This window comes from Juglans microcarpa x Juglans regia, chromosome 1D (assembly GCF_004785595.1).
Source record: "Juglans microcarpa x Juglans regia isolate MS1-56 chromosome 1D, Jm3101_v1.0, whole genome shotgun sequence".
Lineage (NCBI taxonomy): Eukaryota > Viridiplantae > Streptophyta > Magnoliopsida > Fagales > Juglandaceae > Juglans > Juglans microcarpa x Juglans regia.
Genome location: NC_054594.1, coordinates 37,578,197 through 37,595,809, shown reverse-complemented (window position 1 = coordinate 37,595,809; position 17,613 = coordinate 37,578,197). Strand labels below are relative to the sequence as shown.

General features: G+C 33.6%; 1 protein-coding gene and 1 long non-coding RNA gene across 2 annotated transcripts; one reads left to right on the top strand and one right to left on the bottom strand.

The window, feature by feature from the left end:
* The first annotated feature begins 3,295 nt into the window (after positions 1-3,295).
* Positions 3,296-4,494, top strand: LOC121251941. Its single transcript, XR_005938145.1, has 2 exons — positions 3,296-3,353; positions 3,789-4,494. It is a non-coding gene; the product is annotated as an uncharacterized LOC121251941 (long non-coding RNA).
* Positions 4,495-13,028: 8,534 nt separating this feature from the next.
* On the bottom strand, positions 13,029-14,759 carry LOC121251932 (RING-H2 finger protein ATL16-like). Its single transcript, XM_041151349.1, has one exon. It carries the CDS (start codon positions 14,301-14,303, stop codon positions 13,242-13,244), a length of 1,062 nt encoding a protein of 353 aa, XP_041007283.1. The 5' UTR covers positions 14,304-14,759; the 3' UTR covers positions 13,029-13,241.
* Between the last annotated feature and the right edge of the window lie 2,854 nt (positions 14,760-17,613).

Here is a 17,613-nt window from a genome sequence, read left to right as displayed (position 1 = left end):
ATGATGGTTTGATGTTGTGGTGGTGAGAAGTTGTAATGTGGTTGTTATCTTGTATCTTGTGTGTTGGTGGTTTTGAGAAGTTGTGTTGGTGGTGGTGATATTAGAAGTTGTGGTGGCATAGCCTGCTTTGTTGATGAATGATGTATTAAAATGCACGAAACTTGTAGTTTATGGGCAAACATGTATTTGAGCCACTGTTTTGTATCCAAGTACTTAATTTTTGTAAATTTGATTGAATGTGGTTAATATAATTTAAATCAGGATTCTATAAGTTTGTAAGTGCAAAAGATGTTGCGATGCTTTGAGCTGAGTTTGATACTACTAGTCATGTCCAAGGAACAAAAAAAAAAAAAAAAAAGAACTTTAACTTTAAGCAGACCAATAATTTACTCATGAATCGACAATCCAATCCATGTTAGATAGATTATTGACATGTTCATTTTAGAAAAGATTGCAACTTTGGTAACTAGAAGTGGTACATCAAAGCTAAATAAAGTCTCAAATACAGAACAATTCCCAATGATGGATTTCAAGATCACTAAAGCTAAATAAAGTCGACATTACATATGCGGTGTCTTACTCAAGTTACAAACGCTAAGACCCTAAAACCAGTACTTTATTATTACAAAAGTCTCCACCAATTTGATCATATTAAAAACAATGAAATAAATATGATGCACAACCAATAGACACATAGTAGTGTGCGTGCATGTTGCATGTCAGCTAAGCTCTTTCGAAGATGGACTTCATCGTTGTGGAGTGCAAACTCTCTTTTCCCAATCTCTTATTCTCTACTTTGAAGCACTTCTTTTTTCCTTAACAATTATGCTTCTCTTTTTACAAGGACTTTCTCTCTGACATCACTACTATCTACCCACTTGAAATATTTGCAGTATGGTATTCCCTAACTATACACAAATCATAAAGTATGTTTGATGTTAGAAATTTAAATAAAACATTATGCATTGAGTAAGTCAATTACTATTACAACTGTCAGAATTTTTTACAGGTTTTCAAATTTGATAAGGAACTGTCACCAGGCTTTTCAAGAACCTCGGAAGCTGCATCAAGGTAAAAGAAGGAAAAACCAGCTAGAGAATAAAGCAAAACTAGACTGTAAAGATCACATTGTACCACAATGATGGAGGCATTGAGATGGTAGTGGTGGTAAGCAGGTGCAGGACAGGCAACAACAATTACAAATGCTAAATAGGTAAGTGGTTTGGCTTTAAGCCGCAATGAGAGTAACTGTGTGATAATTGAGGGCTACCTATGTGATGGTGGAATGATTGCTCTCCACATAATGAGAATAATTGTGTGATAATTGAGGAGATGGTACCTACAGTGATAGACAATTCTAGTAGTGGCATTGGTGTTGTTGATTACTGCCCAAGAACATTCATTCATGAAAAACCATAAGAAATAGAACTCATATTCATGTAAAGCTACAACTTCGCCCTTGTTTTTCCATCAATTGATCAGTTAGGTAGCATGTAGACTTATCTTTAGGCAAGAGAAATGATGCATTTCCAATCTTTAGGTTTCGTTTGGTTCATCAACACATCTCAACTCATCATTACAATTTTTTCAAATTCCAACACAGAATACAATAAACAATTTAACTTTTTTAAATCTCAAAATAATAATAATATTAAAAGATAATATTTTAACAATATTTAATCATCTCAACTCAATTCAGTTGAATATCCAAGCACAACCTTAATCTTTATAGGGCACATTACATATTTTCCTTCAATTCAATTTTTTTCCTAGACAACATAACATCTAAAAGGAAGGTAACCATCTCAAAAATCTAAGTTACTCCATTCCCACCCCATACTGCAACCAAATACAGCCTAATGGAGCAGGAACTATCAATCTAGATAATGCAATGATACTGGTGTGTAATGATACTGGTGTGAGTCATCACCATAACAGAGTAAATTTGTGATAGTACAATATGTTTAACAGAGTAAGTTTCTGATATTTATTGAAAGTTAAGAGTTTGGAAGCGCATAACTTAAAGTCCAAGGCAACCTACAACAGTGGAAGGTGAAATTATGGTAATAAGCGTTAACGTGATTTTTGGTAATAAAAATTTATTCTGGAATTACTGAGACATAAAGGGCACCAATCAAAAGAGACATTTGAATCCGTATCAAATAAACAAATCTCAGAATGAATCTCAGAATCCAAAAAAATCTAAATATTTTACAAAAATATTCACAAAATAATTCTTTAAAATATGCAGGATTGGAGTTGTTATCTAGGATCAAATCGAACCGACATTTTTAATCTGAGCAACACAAAGATTTTCGAGAAACACAGAGATTTAGGATTAGGGTTCGATGATGGGGGGCGTCGGCGTCGAACTAGAGAGAGGGCAATAGGGTGGGTTAGATGTGCGTCGAACCTTAGAGAGACTGGAGTTACGTCGAACCAGGTAATGGGGAGGGAACATCTTAGTGGGTGTTCTCAAGCGGATGGAAGGGGGAGGATACAGGCTTCGTGCGTTTGTCTTGAGCAGATGGAGAAGAAGAGAGGGAAATAAAAAATGCACCGTTTAGTCACTTGGCTATTCACTTCAGAAATCTGTCAAATGCAGTATGAGATTCATCACTTATTCCAAACAGCAATGATATACATCAATCGCACTCTCCGCACACCCAACATGCTTTTTTTTTTTCCTCAACACGGTGTACTGCAGCTACAACGACTGATATAAATAATTTTTCTATTCCAAATGGGGCGTTTTAGTCCATGTAGGAGACCGTGTGCGGTAGGCCCACCCCCACCCTACCTGCATTTAGACTTTTCCTTTAAGATAAGAGTTAGGCTACTCTGTCGCCCAGAATAATCTGCTCTACTTGATTGATAGTTACATTTTGTAATTTTTTTTTTATTTTTTTATTTATATTTTTTTAATATATTTAAATATTTTAAAAAAAATAAAAAAATACATAAATACACTTAAAATTACTTTTTTAATCATTAAGTAAATTTTTTTTTCCCAAGCGGTCAAGTTGAGTGGTTATATTTGGAAGTGGTTTGGATTTAGAGATGAGTTGAGATGTGTTGAGATGGTTTATGAATAATAGAATAACAGTTAAATTATTTGTTATATTTTATGTGAAAATTTGAAAAAATTATAACGATAAGATAAAATGAGTTGAGTTGGATCGGTGGCAAACTAACTTTTTCTTTAAGATAATCATGCTAAACAGCGGGCGAAATCCAGAAGAAAAAACCCTAGCCCTCTCTCTCTCTCAGACGGCACTCGGCAGAATGGGTCTTTAACTCTCTCTCTCTTTCTCTCCTCGACCGCCGCTTCAAGATCGACTCGATTTACTGAGGTATGCTCCATTTTCTCATGCATATGGGTTTTGGGATTCTTGTTTGAAACTCTCTCTCGATCTGCATCTGTTGTTTCTATTTGAATATAAAAAGCCACCGCAACCTCAAGCTAGATTTCTGGGTTTATTTTTTTTATGGATTAGTTTTCGGCAGGATCGAGTAGTATTAGTTGTTGAGATAGTTGGATAAAATCATGGGGAAAGAAAACCGAGTCTTCGTTTTCATCTCCTTTCTCTCGTTGGTGTCTTGGGAAAAAATGCAGGAGAAAATAAAAAAACTCCAAACAAGAAAAAATCCCAGTGCTATTTACTTTAAAAATCCCAGGCAAACACGAAAAAATCCCAACGTTAGGCACCCAATAAACTCAAAACATTGAAAAACTATGTATGGAAATAAACTAACCATTCTTCTGTCCACCATGCTGCACCCATCAGCGCACAGCAGAGTTGGGAAAGTATAAAGCCTTCTGAGAGACAAACTCAAAATAAGGTGCATACCCTTTTAGCATTCAGGCATGTCTGCCAAGGATGAGTCCCCTATATGTTTTGTATACGCACGAAGTAATATAATCCACCAAAATCCAGAATCAACAGGAGCTACTCTTCCTATTGTACTCTCACCAAAGTCTGTAATCAAAGTTTCATAGTTTCTTTCTGGATCGTGGATCACTTTAAAACTTGCAGGCATAACTCCTCCTCCTAGTTTGAACCGATCTATCATCTTCTCCCTTGATTGAAGGTGAAGGTGAGAACTGTGTATGGAAGTGTGTAGAAAGATGGGGGGGGGGGGGGGGCATGACTGGAGGAAAGACTAGTGATCTTTCACGTCACTCTGTCCATAACATTTTCTTCAGTTTGCCTAGCCTCTTTTTCCCATAGCTAATTATTTCAATTGGCAAGAAAAACAAAATGCTCTCACCTTCCTACAGTTTGGCTCATTATCTAGCTTGTAGATTTTTTTAGGTACTTTATTTGGGGGATTTTTTTTTATTTGTTTTTATTCAATGATGGGATCTTTTCCTTTCGATATTTACCATTTTACAATAACCCTTAACATATTGTATGAGTATCTAGCTTAAATATTGATAAGATATTATTGAACTGGAAAAAAAAAATCTCTGCCATCAGATTTGAAAGCTACTGTTTGCATTCTTGTTTGTTTAATGTCTTTTCATCTGTTTCCCTTTAGCATTTAGAAAAAATTGACTGGAGGAAAGACTAGTGATCTTTCACGTCACTCTGTCGATATCATTTTCTTCAGTTTGCCTAGCCTCTTTTTCCCATATCTAATTATTTCAATTGGCAAGAAAAACAAAATGCTCTCACCTTCCTACAGTTTGGCTCATTATCTAGCTTGTAGATTTTTTTAGGTACTTTATTTTGGGGGATTTTTTCTATTTGTTTTTATTCAATGATGGGATCTTTTCCTTTCGATATTTACCATTTTACAATAACCCTTAACATATTGTATGAGTATCTAGCTTAAATATTGATAAGATATTATTGAATTGGAAAAAAAAAAAAAAATCTCTGCCATCAGATTTGAAAGCTACTGTTTGCATTCTTGTTTGTTTTATGTCTTTTCATCTGTTTCCCTTTAGCATTTAGAAAAAATTGAATTTCCATTATTCAAAACAGTATGGTATTCTTATTTTCTCATGCTTTTATTATGTGTCAGTTCATACCATGGATTACTTCAGAAGTGACACTTCTACAAATTTAAGAGACGATGAGATTACTACTCATTTAGCTTCGAACATTAACTTGTTTAGTAGTAGTAACACCATCCTCCCTCCCAAAAGGAAGGCAAGTAAGGACCCTTCAGCGGTGTGGGAACACTATGGATGTTTATTAAGTGACCCAAAAGTGGGGTGTAATTACTGCCACAAGACTTACGCTTGTCACCCCAAAAAACATGGTACATCAAGTATGCTGCATCATGTTGGTGTTTGTAAGAAAAACCCTAATAGAATTAGACCCATGGATCAACAAACTACACATAAATTTGATCCATAGGAGGTTCTGTTTAGGGTGGTGGAAGCACAATGATTTAGGAAGGTATGTAAATCACTAGAACCAAAATTTCAAGTGCCATCTCGAACCACTGTAGTGAGAGATTGTATTAAACTATTTAAAAAAGAGAATGAGCAATTGAGGAAACTATTTAAGGCAATTGGGTGGGTTAGTTTAACTACTGACACTTGGACGTCCAATCAGAACTTCAATTATATGTGTCTTATTGCATACTTTATTGATTGGGAATGGAAATTACATAAAAAATTTTAAATTTTGGTTTGATTCCTAATCACAAAGGGGACACTATTTTGGAAAGCATGTAGAGTCATATCTACAGGATTGGGGAATTGACAAGATTTTTATTGTTACAGTTGATAATGCTTCCTCAAACGATGTTGCCATCGATTACTTAAAAAGGTTTGTGGGAGGTCATTTGTTGGAGGGGAAGTATATTCACATAAGGTGTTGCGTCTATATTATGACCTTATTGTGAATGATGGACTAAAAGATTGTGATGATTCAATTACAAGGGTGTGCAATGCGATTAAGTATGTTAGATCATCTCCTGCAAGAATGGAAAAATTCAAGAAATTTATAGAGGAGAATCAATTGTTCAAAATTGGTGTGCCTTGATGTTCTCACCAGATGAAACTCCACTTATCTCATGCTAGAAGTTGCAGAAACATTTCAAAAACCATTTTTGTGATTGGAGAATGATGATGGTTATTTTTCTCGCTATTGTCATAGTGTGAGCTTGAGCCTCCCAAACTCTAGTGATTGGGTGAGAGTTAAAATAATGGTTAAATTTTTAAATTTTTTTTATGATGCTATTGTTAGACTTTTTGGCTCTTTGTATGTCACATCTAATGCATATTTCCAAGAGCTTTGTAGCATCCAATCGCATTTATAAAAAATGAGTCAAAGTAATGATATAGTGTTGAGAGGTATGGCTACGAGCATGAAGAGCAAGTATGACAAATATTGAGAATCAATTGAAAAGACTAACTTGATGATATTCATTGTTCTTGATCCAAGATGCAAATTTAGTCTTTTGTATTTTGGTTTAAAAAAATATATGGTGGTAATTTAGTTGAAGAAATGATTGCAAAAGTGAAACAATTGATGATTGACATGTATGATGATTATATAATTATGTATGGAAGTTCAATTGGAGTTTCATACTCTGAGCCTCCTTCCTCAGTTGATCCTAGTATGATTGATTTTGATTCTCAGCAAAGTTTTTGAGTTGAGTATGAGCAAAAATTATTGAATATAATTTGAAGAACAAATAAGAGATTGATCATTACTTCGAACATGGTTGTGAGGCACGAGTTCCAAATTTTGATATTTTGGATTGGTGGAAGATCAATGAAATAAAATATCTTATTTTGGCGAGAGTTGCATGGGATGTGATGGCCATTATTGTTTCTATTGTTTCTTTTGAGTCAACCTTCAATGTAGGGGGTCGTGTGCTTGACCCATTTTCTTGTTCATTATCTCTAAGAACAGATGAGACACTCATTTGTTCCTCAAATTACATTCAATAATTTTTTGCTCATACTCAACTCAAAAACTTTGCTGAGAATCAGAATCAATCATATTAGGATCAACTGAGGAAGGAGACTTAGAGTATGAAACTCCACTTGAACTCCCATACATAATACCATACTCCTCGTACATGTCAATCATCAATTGTTTCACTTTTGTAATCATTTCTTCAACTAAATTACCACCATATAAAAAATGAAAAGAGACTAAATTTGCATCTTGGATCAAAACAACAACAATAAATATCTTCAAGTTAGTCTTTTCAATTAATCCTCAATATTTGTCATATTTAGGATGTCTTTTGATGTTGAAGTGAGTTGAGATGATAAAATATTGTTAGAATATTATTTTTTAATATTATTATTATTTTTGGATTTGAAAAAGTTGAATTGTTTATTATATTTTATGTTGAAATTTGAAAAAGTTGTAATGATGAGTTGAAAGGAGTTGAAGATCCAAACTAAGTCTTACTCTTCATGCTCGTAGTCATACCTCTCAACACTAAATCATTACTTTGACTCATTTTTTATAAATGCGATTAGATGCTACAAAGCTCTTGGAAATATGAATTTGATGTGACAACAAAGAGCCAAAAAATCTAACAGTAGCATCATAAAAAATTTTCAAAAATTTAACTATTATTTTAACTCTCACCCAATCACTAGAGTTTGGGGGCTCAAGCTCACACTATGACAATAACGAGAAAAATAATCATCATCATTCTCTAATTGCAAAAATGATTTTTTAAATGTTTCTGCAACTTCTAGCATGAGATAAGTGGAGTTCCATCTAGTGGGAACATCAAGGCACACCAATTTGAAACAGTTAATTTTCTCATTCTCTATATATTTTTTGGTTAAAAGATCCAATACCTATTGATCTTCATGTCTCCTTGGACAATGTTGAAAGTTTTGAGGTAGAATCGGATAATAAACATATTTCTTACTTACATATTTTATTAAACTTTTTCATAATATTTATTTTGATATCATTTAATAATTTTTTTTTCAGAGTCTGATCCCAAATCAAGCTTTATTTATGTTAATGAAGAGTGACTCGAGACTTATGGTCTGCACATTGTATATTTGTTGTTAAAGATTCCTATTTGAGGACTTTTCTGGGTTGTACTCATTTAAATTATGATGTTTATTGTACTCCTTTATGAAAAATGGTAGTGAGAAAGGAAAGGTAAAAAAAAAAAATGTGAGTAAAGGCAGGTAAAAACAAAAAACAGGAGATACGTTCCTCTCTGATAATATAGATTGGGCATCTAGTCTAATATGTACGAAAAAAGGACCGATAATTTTTTATATGTTCTTGGGTATTGCTGTGGGATAGGGGTAATTGGTGGGTATTGCTGTGGGATAGGGGTAATTGGTGTACAATGAAGGCACTCAATTCTCCTTTATCCATTACCAACTTATGAGGCAAATATCTCATGGCCTCATGGAGTGTCATCATATTGTTGAATTTTCATTCGATTTTTGTCAATATTTTTTCTCCATTTTTCTACAGATTCAACCTCAGAATAGCAAATAAAAGTCAGCACAGTCTCAACGCATGTGCCCATGGCGCCCATTCACACATATTTGAAATGTAAGGCTGGCTCTGGACATTTCACCTTTGTCAAATTCATATTTACAGGTGCATCCTCATTTTTTTAAAGAAAAATCCAATGTTAAACGCCTCTTAAACCAAGTCTAGTGAACATGGATTTGTCCTTCCCTATCTCTTTTTTTTATTTTTTGGTGGGTATCCATGCTTCCACATAACAACAATGAAGATGAAGAATTTAAAAACAAAAAAATAAAAATATAATGCATAGAACAATCACGTGTGATGAGGTAAATAAATAGACATGGAAAAATCCTGTCTCTCCTAGACAAAAAATAAAACACATTGGCAACAACAGTAAAAGAACTTTATGACTTGAATTGCATTAGCATCTGAAAAAGTTCAAGAGTGCAGGATCACCGATCAATTTATGTTAAAAAATTTATTAGTCTGTGTCACATGATTCATCAATTATAATGATTTTGCTAGGAACACCGCATCAACCTCAAGATATGCGAAGATGTTCCTCGTCTGAATTCACTTGTCTTAACTTAATAAGATCAACTCGAGTAATAAGTGGTGCCTATTTTATCCACGTGTACTTGACATGGCTTTTAAGGCTATACTGGAATATTAACCTGACATAGTGACATTCATGAGATGGTTATGGAATTTCTACAAATTAGCAAATATGTTTTACTTCCAACTGTTGCAAATTGTTTTAGGGTGTTTTAGCATTCACTTTCTCATACCAGTTTCTAGCAGCTTCCAATCTAAGCAGGCATTTCCTTTTGCAAAAAAGATTGCAGTGACTTTCCAATGCTTCTCATTCTCTCAAAAATCAAACTGCATTTTTACCAGCTCAGGGGTTGTTTGGAAATAATTTTCATCTCATTCCGTCTCGTTTCCTTTCTAAACATTATTCAAATACAAACACTTTTAAACTAATTATTACAATTTTTCTAAACAAGTCATTATAATTTTCTTAAACTTCCAAATAAAACATAAAAAATAATTCAAACTTTTTAAATTTCAAAACAAAAACAATATTAAAAAATTATATTCAAATAATATTTTAACTTTATAATATTTTTTATTTAACTTTTTCTCTCTCATTTTTTAAAAAAATCTAATAAATACTTGACTTATACTATTTTACTACTATTTACAAGCTATCTTACTACTATTTATGAAATTCTCATCTCATCTAATTCTCCAAACATCTCCTTAATTGACTTCAATTTCAGGGATCCAAGGTATGCGATCAATCAATACAAATTAGGGGGTGTAGAACCATATCCAAATTTTAAAAACCAAGCAATTTATCAGCCCAAAAAAATTATTGGCGATAACCGGATGTAAACCCAGATATCCAGGTTTATTAACTTTTTTTATTTGTTTTTTTTGAAAGGCTTTTTAAAACTTTTTAAAATGATTTTATAGTAATTGTTTTTTTTTTTTTAAATTCGGATATCATGTTTAATATCTGATTTTTTTATAAACACTTTTTAAAAGGTTTTTTTTTTTTAAATAAAAATATTTTTAACAATTCAAAAGGTTTTTTTTATAGGCTTTTATGTTTACTATTTTTTATACAAAAATAAATAATAATACATCAACACACGCATAATACATTTAATTGCCACTTCATTTAGTAGAACAATTATTTAGGCCGTGCATGGATAAACTCAATCTGAGTGCGTCACATCGCGAGCTAGGAGGGTATTTTGCCAAAATAGGCATTCTTCAAGTAAAGGTCTTGCTGCCACCATACTTTGCCAAATATAAAAAGGGCTGCTTCCCATTTTTGCTTGAGAGAAAGTAGCATTTGTTAAGTATTTTGCTTTTAGGACCTATGATGCTAATGAGTTAGGATTTTGAACAATCTTCCAACATTGTTCAGCTAGCATAACAATGTTAAAATCTTCAAAATCCCTAAACTCAAGGCCACCTAACCTCTTTGCCATCCTCATTTGATCCCAGCTCACCCAACGGATTCTATTATAATGAACTTGTTGACCCCACCAGTAGTTCTTCACAACTTTATTGAGTTCCTGGAATGGTTGCTTTGGAAGTTTGAAGATTCTCATGCAGTAAGTAAGAATTGCTTGGATTACAGATTTATGCAAAACTTCCTTACCTGCTTGAGAGATAAATTTTGTTTTCCAATTGCCCAATCTTGTTCTCACCTTTGAAAGTAACCTTTGAAAGAGCTAGATTGAGATCTTCCCACGAGTACTGGCAAGTCCAAGTATTTTTCATAAGAATCAGTAGCCTCTTCCCTTGTATTCTTGTTGAAAAATATTGAGATTTTGTCCTTGTTTGGTCTTTGTCCTGAGGCTTGCTTAGATGATTCCAACAAGTTGTAAAGTATGTTCCACTCCAGTGAACTAGCTTTGCAAAAGAGCAAGGTATCATTTACAAAAACAAGTGATTAATGTAAATCTGACCCCTAGCCAGAGGAATAATCAGACCATCTGCTTGAGCCTTGTTGAAATGATTAACCAACCACCGAGTAAAAAAAAAAAAAAAACAAGATATGTTATCCCCTCCCCTGCGCTTAAGCACATGGTCAAGAATCTAAAGGAAATATTGGTAGATATCTGTCATCGCGCATACCCAACTTCCTAAAATTAAGGCTGTGATCACTGATTCACTTCATCCTCCAATTTGAAAAATAAATTGTAATTTACCTAGCTAGCTACTTGTTAAGATCTGGTCACTAGAAGGACGAAATTAGGTGTTTAATTGGTACAATTTTTTAAATATTATTGTCTTAAGGAATAGACATTTTTAAATAAAAAAAAAAAAAGTAGTTTGTGAGGCTAGTCGATGGTCGTATTGCAAATTGAAGGAATACTTTGGGAGGGTAAACTATAAGATACTTTTTTTTAATAACCATATTAATTAAGTAAAATGCTAGTTTGTCTCTTTAATTTGACTGTAAGTATATTTTATTTTTTAAAAAATTACCACTAATAAATTTGTGAATTTTTTGGGCGGCACAGTACTAGGACATCCCATTAATTAATAATTACTACTGTGGCTTGCCATTTGCTAACATGTTAAGATTCAGATATAGAATATATAAAAGGAAATCATCGAGGGAGTTGATATTATCCTTGAGGGGTGATTGCTCGGAAATATTTTCAAATGCTCCAAAACTTCTATACATGGAGGTGTCAGTGACTCAGTACATGTAAATATTTACCATGTATTTTGTGGTTATATATCCACCACCTTAATTTGTCCATGTTGGGTTTCATTTATGCTGGAATCTTCTATATGTCATGCCGATGCTGATTCTTATGTCACCTTGGAACGATTTCATGAGCCGGCCACCATATAAATATGGTCCTGCACTACTATATATGTATGGACCACGTTCAATTTCAACCACTAAGTCGCGACAAGTCGTCTAGGCATTCACCTATTGATCGAGACTTCGAAACTTGACCAATCAATACACTACCGAGAAACTACTTTGTACAATTAGAGAATGATTTGAATAAGTAAATGATGGTTAAAAGTAGGAATATATTTTTTTTAAAAGTCTTTATACCATATAATATCTAAGTGGTATAATTTGATTTATGTCACGTGAATATTATGTAGTGTAAAGACTTTCAAGTAGCATTACTCTAAAATATAAGACTGCTGAGTAGAAAAATTAAATTATTTATGAGCTCTACACCACATATTTGCTTTTATTTTTTATTTTTTTATTTTTATTTTCTCAGCACGTGTGTAGCGTAAGATTGCTAAGTAGAACTCTCATGTGAAATAATACTATTAACACAACTAAAATATAATAATAATAAACTTTTTCACGATTCATACCTTAAGCCAATGAGACACACAGCTATAAAATACAAACGAGTGCTCAATAGCCTAAAAAGAACTTTCCTCTATTTGAAAAATGAACATTATTCGAGACTTGAGAATGATTTTTAGTCATAGATAAATAGATGATTATTGCAGTATGAAAAATGATGGACTATCGAATAAGAACCATTACCAACCATTTATGACCAAACTATATTCCTCCGCTCAACCAACAACATTATTGACAGAGGAAGCTGTTGGCTATATGATTGTTTCACTGGAAAAGGACCGCTCCTCTACTTCTTCCCAATCAAATAGAAGGAGACCTATTGCTTTCTGCACTTTTTTTCTTCTAACCTTGGATGCTCTTAGCTAGCTAGTTGGTCAATGCCATAGGTGGGTCCCTACTATTTAATTTTTAATAATACTAGATATAATGATGAGATGTATAAACGTCACGCATTCTTTTAAAAAATTAATAATATTTATTATTAAAAAATTAATTTTTTCATATAAATTTCATATTTACTGGTACAAACGGCTGAAAATATCAACATTTTCTCTTTAATTTTTCCTCCGCCCAAGGCTTTAACATCGTTATTCCTGTGGTACCTCTCTGTTTCACTAAACAATGACACATGGTATGGACCAAATTATACTAAAGAGCATAAATAAATTGAAGAAAACACCAGGAAAAAAAGTGTTGATTTCAGCAATGATGTTAGTAATCACGGCTGTTATGTCATTTGGAACACATTAGACCAACCCCGAACCCCATGCCATCATATGCTGAAAATATTCAAATAGAACTATTCTTTCAAATTTCAAATGAAAGTTTCTATTTGATTAAAAAAAATCCTATATCCTCTCAATAGTACATCCGAAATCTCTAAAACAGAAAAATACTAAAGAAATGCCGAAAAAGAAAACAGAAAAATAAAGGTTCTATGGTTCTGAGTAAACTGGAAGAATGGAACTTCTGGATCTACTACCATGCCCAAAAGAGAAAAATGATCTTCGTACTCTACTACTGCAACCTTCAATGGGACTGACCTCACTGGCTTGTCTATTTTGTCTTAAAGCCTCTTGAATTGCTAAATAGAGCTGCCGGTCCGTGGATGAGTCCATGGAGAAAGACCTCCTGATGGGTTGGATTGCAAACTGATCATCTAATTTGCCTCTAGTATCGATGCATTCATCCCCCATGCTTGTAACCTTATCAAACTTCCTTCCCTTCTTCTGCACAATTCTCTGGTACTCTAACTTCCTCGGCGAAGGACTAATGGAATTACTAGTCGATAATTCTCTTGAGTTCAGTCTTTGTTGGGTTCCGAGCAATGTTTGATTTGGAGAATAATCGTTACCCAATTCAATTACCACGAAGTCTTCATCGCCACCAATGAGATTATCGGTATACGGAGTTGGGTCTTCAGGGGTGGAGTTCGGAGCAAGAACTAGATCGGTGTGGAACCGGGATGTGGCCGAAATGCTGGTTCTACAAAGTGGGCAATTAGCATTGGTTTGAAGCCAAACATCGATGCAATCGATATGAAATACATGGCTACAGTTCGGAATGATTCTTAGCTTCTCGTCCTCCTGAAACTCATTCAAGCAAACTGCACACTCGCAAAAGCTTCTTTCTCCGAAATCTCTTTTGCCTTCTTTCTTGAACTGCAGTATTGGGATTGATCGGATCACAGACTCGTCGAGTCCTCGAGACTCTATCCCCGGAGAGTAGACCATCAAAGGCTCCTCACGGCGTCTTGATAGCGAAAAACGTCGTAGAATATCAATACGATGCCAACTGAGGCAGCATTTGATGACAAATACGTAGTAGCTAACTAGCAAGAAAGCTGTGGCCAAGATTCCTATCACGGCAATGGCTATGATGGGGAAACTGGTGTCCGAGGAATGCGCGGTGGGCCGAAAGATTGAACTTCCGGGACTAGTGATTGGAGAAATAGCTTCGGAGCCATGGATCAGGTAGCGTTTGCTTAAAAGATCCATGACGGGGGGGGATCAAGAAAATGCAAAGAAATCAGTCAGCTAAGATCTTGGATACATACAAAAACACGTGCAAAGATGCATTACAAGACGTAGATTTAAAGATAGAAATAAAAGTGATGAACTCGGAGATATATTCTGGAAGAGGTTATAATAGAAACGGGTCAATTAAAGAGCTCAACCAGAGAGAAAGCCCACTTCAATTCTTGAAGAAAAATATATGAAAGAGACGACAAAGGAATAATAAAAGATGCAGAGGCCAATGGAGAAAGGAGCAGTAGAGAAGAAACCCAAGTGGATATAAATGAGGGTTGCGTTGTGGGGGACACCAAAGCCAGAAAATTGCTCAAACTTTTTTTGTTTTATGTTTTTTTTTAATGGTGGAGTACTCTGAGCTCAGACTACGTAGTTGGTGAATTTCTCTCGGGTTCCGACGAGAAGTTTGGCTAGAATAATGCAGAATTGCCTCGATTATTGTAAGTTTCTTTAATTTATCTATTTTTATGTAGCGGACACGCGTATGAGCCTAATTTAAAAAAAAAAAAAAAAAGAGATTACAGGTCGGACGGCTCTCCATCAGGAATCATGGGAGCCTTGCATATTTGCATATATACCAAGAGGGTGTGCGACCATGATGCATGATTAAACAAGGTTCAAATGCTTAATTAATGACGCCAACTTTGGTAGGCCAAACATCATATTGACTATCTCGTTGTTTGTGCCATTATTATTAAGACCTCGATCAATTTGAGGTAGGTTCTATTTAGCACATTAATAAAATAGAAACAACTCATGTTGTTGGACATTATTATTATTTTTGTTAAAAAAAAAAAAAAAAAGACCTTTGGATTAACCCGTAGAGTAATTTTTGCGTTATTTTCTTTGAAAACTGAAAAAGCATGTCTTTGGTATCGGGCCTATTGTCCTGCATGGGTTTGTCATCAAAGGACTATAATTGTATATAAATATATAGCGATTGACACAAGTAAATTATAGCAAGAAGACAAATTAACAAAGAAACACGAATTGTGAAAATAAAACAATGAATCCATGGGGCACGTAGCTTGAATTTATAAAGATAATGAATAAAAGGATCCTGACTTTGCATGATCTCTTCGCCATCATCAATCAAAAAAGCAAAACTGTACAATTGTGTCATCATTCCCACATGCGAACCAACCACCTTTGAATCTCTTAACCCGTCCTGGCCTACTCGTACAGAGCATGGAGTATGTGCATGTCCGAGTTAGCTTTCACATGATCTTTACGCGTCTCCCCCGCTACTCCTATTTGAACATCTTGAACCAAAATCATCAGCCTAGATTTTGGGATAACATTCCAGCGGGCCCAGTCAGAACCTTTTCGTCAAGTAAATGGCTGATATAATGCACAGACAAGTCAGTACAATCCTAAAAGAAGACACAATAAAGGCAAAACCAACACTATCTCCGGTCGCCACACTTGCGTGTTGACAATTTGTAGATAGACAAGCCGGTTAGGTGAGAAATACAGCAACAAGCCACTCCTTTTTCAAAAAGTATTTGGTACTGCCCTATGCAGTCAAAGGTTGAGGCCTCTGCTAGAGAAACTTCCCCTAACTTTTTCTTTTTTTCAACACTTTTTTCTCCAAACTTTCCATACCATTCAAGTTTTTCTTTCAAATCACGTCACCACGAACGTTTTAGAAAACCAAAAAGCTGAATCTGAAACAGCCCCGTGACCCCTCCCCCCTTCTTTTATTTGCAGAATGTTTCCATCGTTAAACATGCAGGATGGCCTAAATTCGTCGGCAGGACTGAAAGTCTGGAACTTCATTTTTATCACATATTGCTAATAATACCCCATATACATGGACGTTAATATGTTAGCATAAACAATAAATCAAATTGAGCTAAACTCTGTACTTTTCATGGACTTGCTGTATTAATAACTCGTTCATGGTTTGTAGAAAAGTTCAGCAATAATAAGAGTTGCTATATCAGGAATCACATAACATTTATCACATTTCGATTCACTATCTATGTGTGTGTGTGGAGCATATTATAATTTTTATTATTTCTAAAAATTTGTGTTAAGAAACTATAATTAAAAATTTTGCTGCTGGTCAAACTATCATGTTCAGCTGGTCAAACTGGCACCATTTCGTTGTAAGTTGTAAGTCAACTAACTTGAGGAACAAGAAATGGCTGTCTGGTTAGATTTGAAAAATGAGTTTTACTTGCTTATCTTCTCTGCACATTATATATTATTTTTATTTTTATTTTTTTAATTTTATTCTTTTTAAATTAATTAAATTTTTTTTATTTTTTATATTGATTGTTTAATGTTTTGAAACAATTAAAAATAATAATAATTTATACACCGTATATTTAATAAGAAAAAAATAAAAAATAAAAAAATATATGTAATGTATAATGTGAAAATGAGAAACAGATTTTTTTTAAAAAAATAATAATATTAGTTACAAAAAACAGACAAGTTTGGCATGCTATCCCACCGAAAGAAATAGGTTTTTTTTTTTTTTTTTTTTTTTTTTTTTTTTTCTAAAATAGAATCGACTTTTCTGCAAAATGACTGAGCAAGAATTGTCTTAAGTTGAAAATGGTAGGCATAAAATCATAACTAATTAAGAAGGGCATGCGTGCATTAATTTACCTCAGAGAACTGACAGAAGCCATCGTCACTACAGTAAAATGAATATCTCTTGGATCTCTTGATGTTTCTGCTGCGTTTGCTGCCTAAAATCATCTTTACCAAATCACTTACAGAATTGAAAATGGATTAACTAAATATTAATATAAATCTAAATTTTAGTTAGATATGAGAAAAAGTTTCTATATTAAACTAGTCAATAGTTTAAAGCTTAAGACTTGATAAATAGTAAATATTAAATCTTCTCTAAATATGATTAGCTATTATTCATAATAAAAAGTAATATTTAATTATTTCATCACTTTTCTCTCTCTTTAAATGGTAAAATATACATGATATGTACATTATTTCTACTTATTGATAGAGTAGATATATTATTTCTACAAAATATGAAAATCTAAGAAATATATAAATTGTATTTACAAAAAAATATATATATATGTAATATTATATTATTATTTTAACTTTATAATGACTAGTCTAATGTAGACTCACCTAATCAAAAATTAATATTATAATTAAAAATTAAGATTCTAACTAAACTTTAGACTTGTCAATAACTAGCCAATACTCTTACACATTGTTAGATGACACCTTATAAACTAATGCTGCCCATACCGAGGGAGGGCGAGGGCGTATACAGAAATTGTTCAAAAAATAA

Excerpts from the sequence above, each read along its gene's own strand:
- LOC121251932 (XM_041151349.1), bottom strand. The coding sequence starts at position 14,303 with ATGGATCTTTTAAGCAAACGCTACCTGATCCATGGCTCCGAAGCTATT.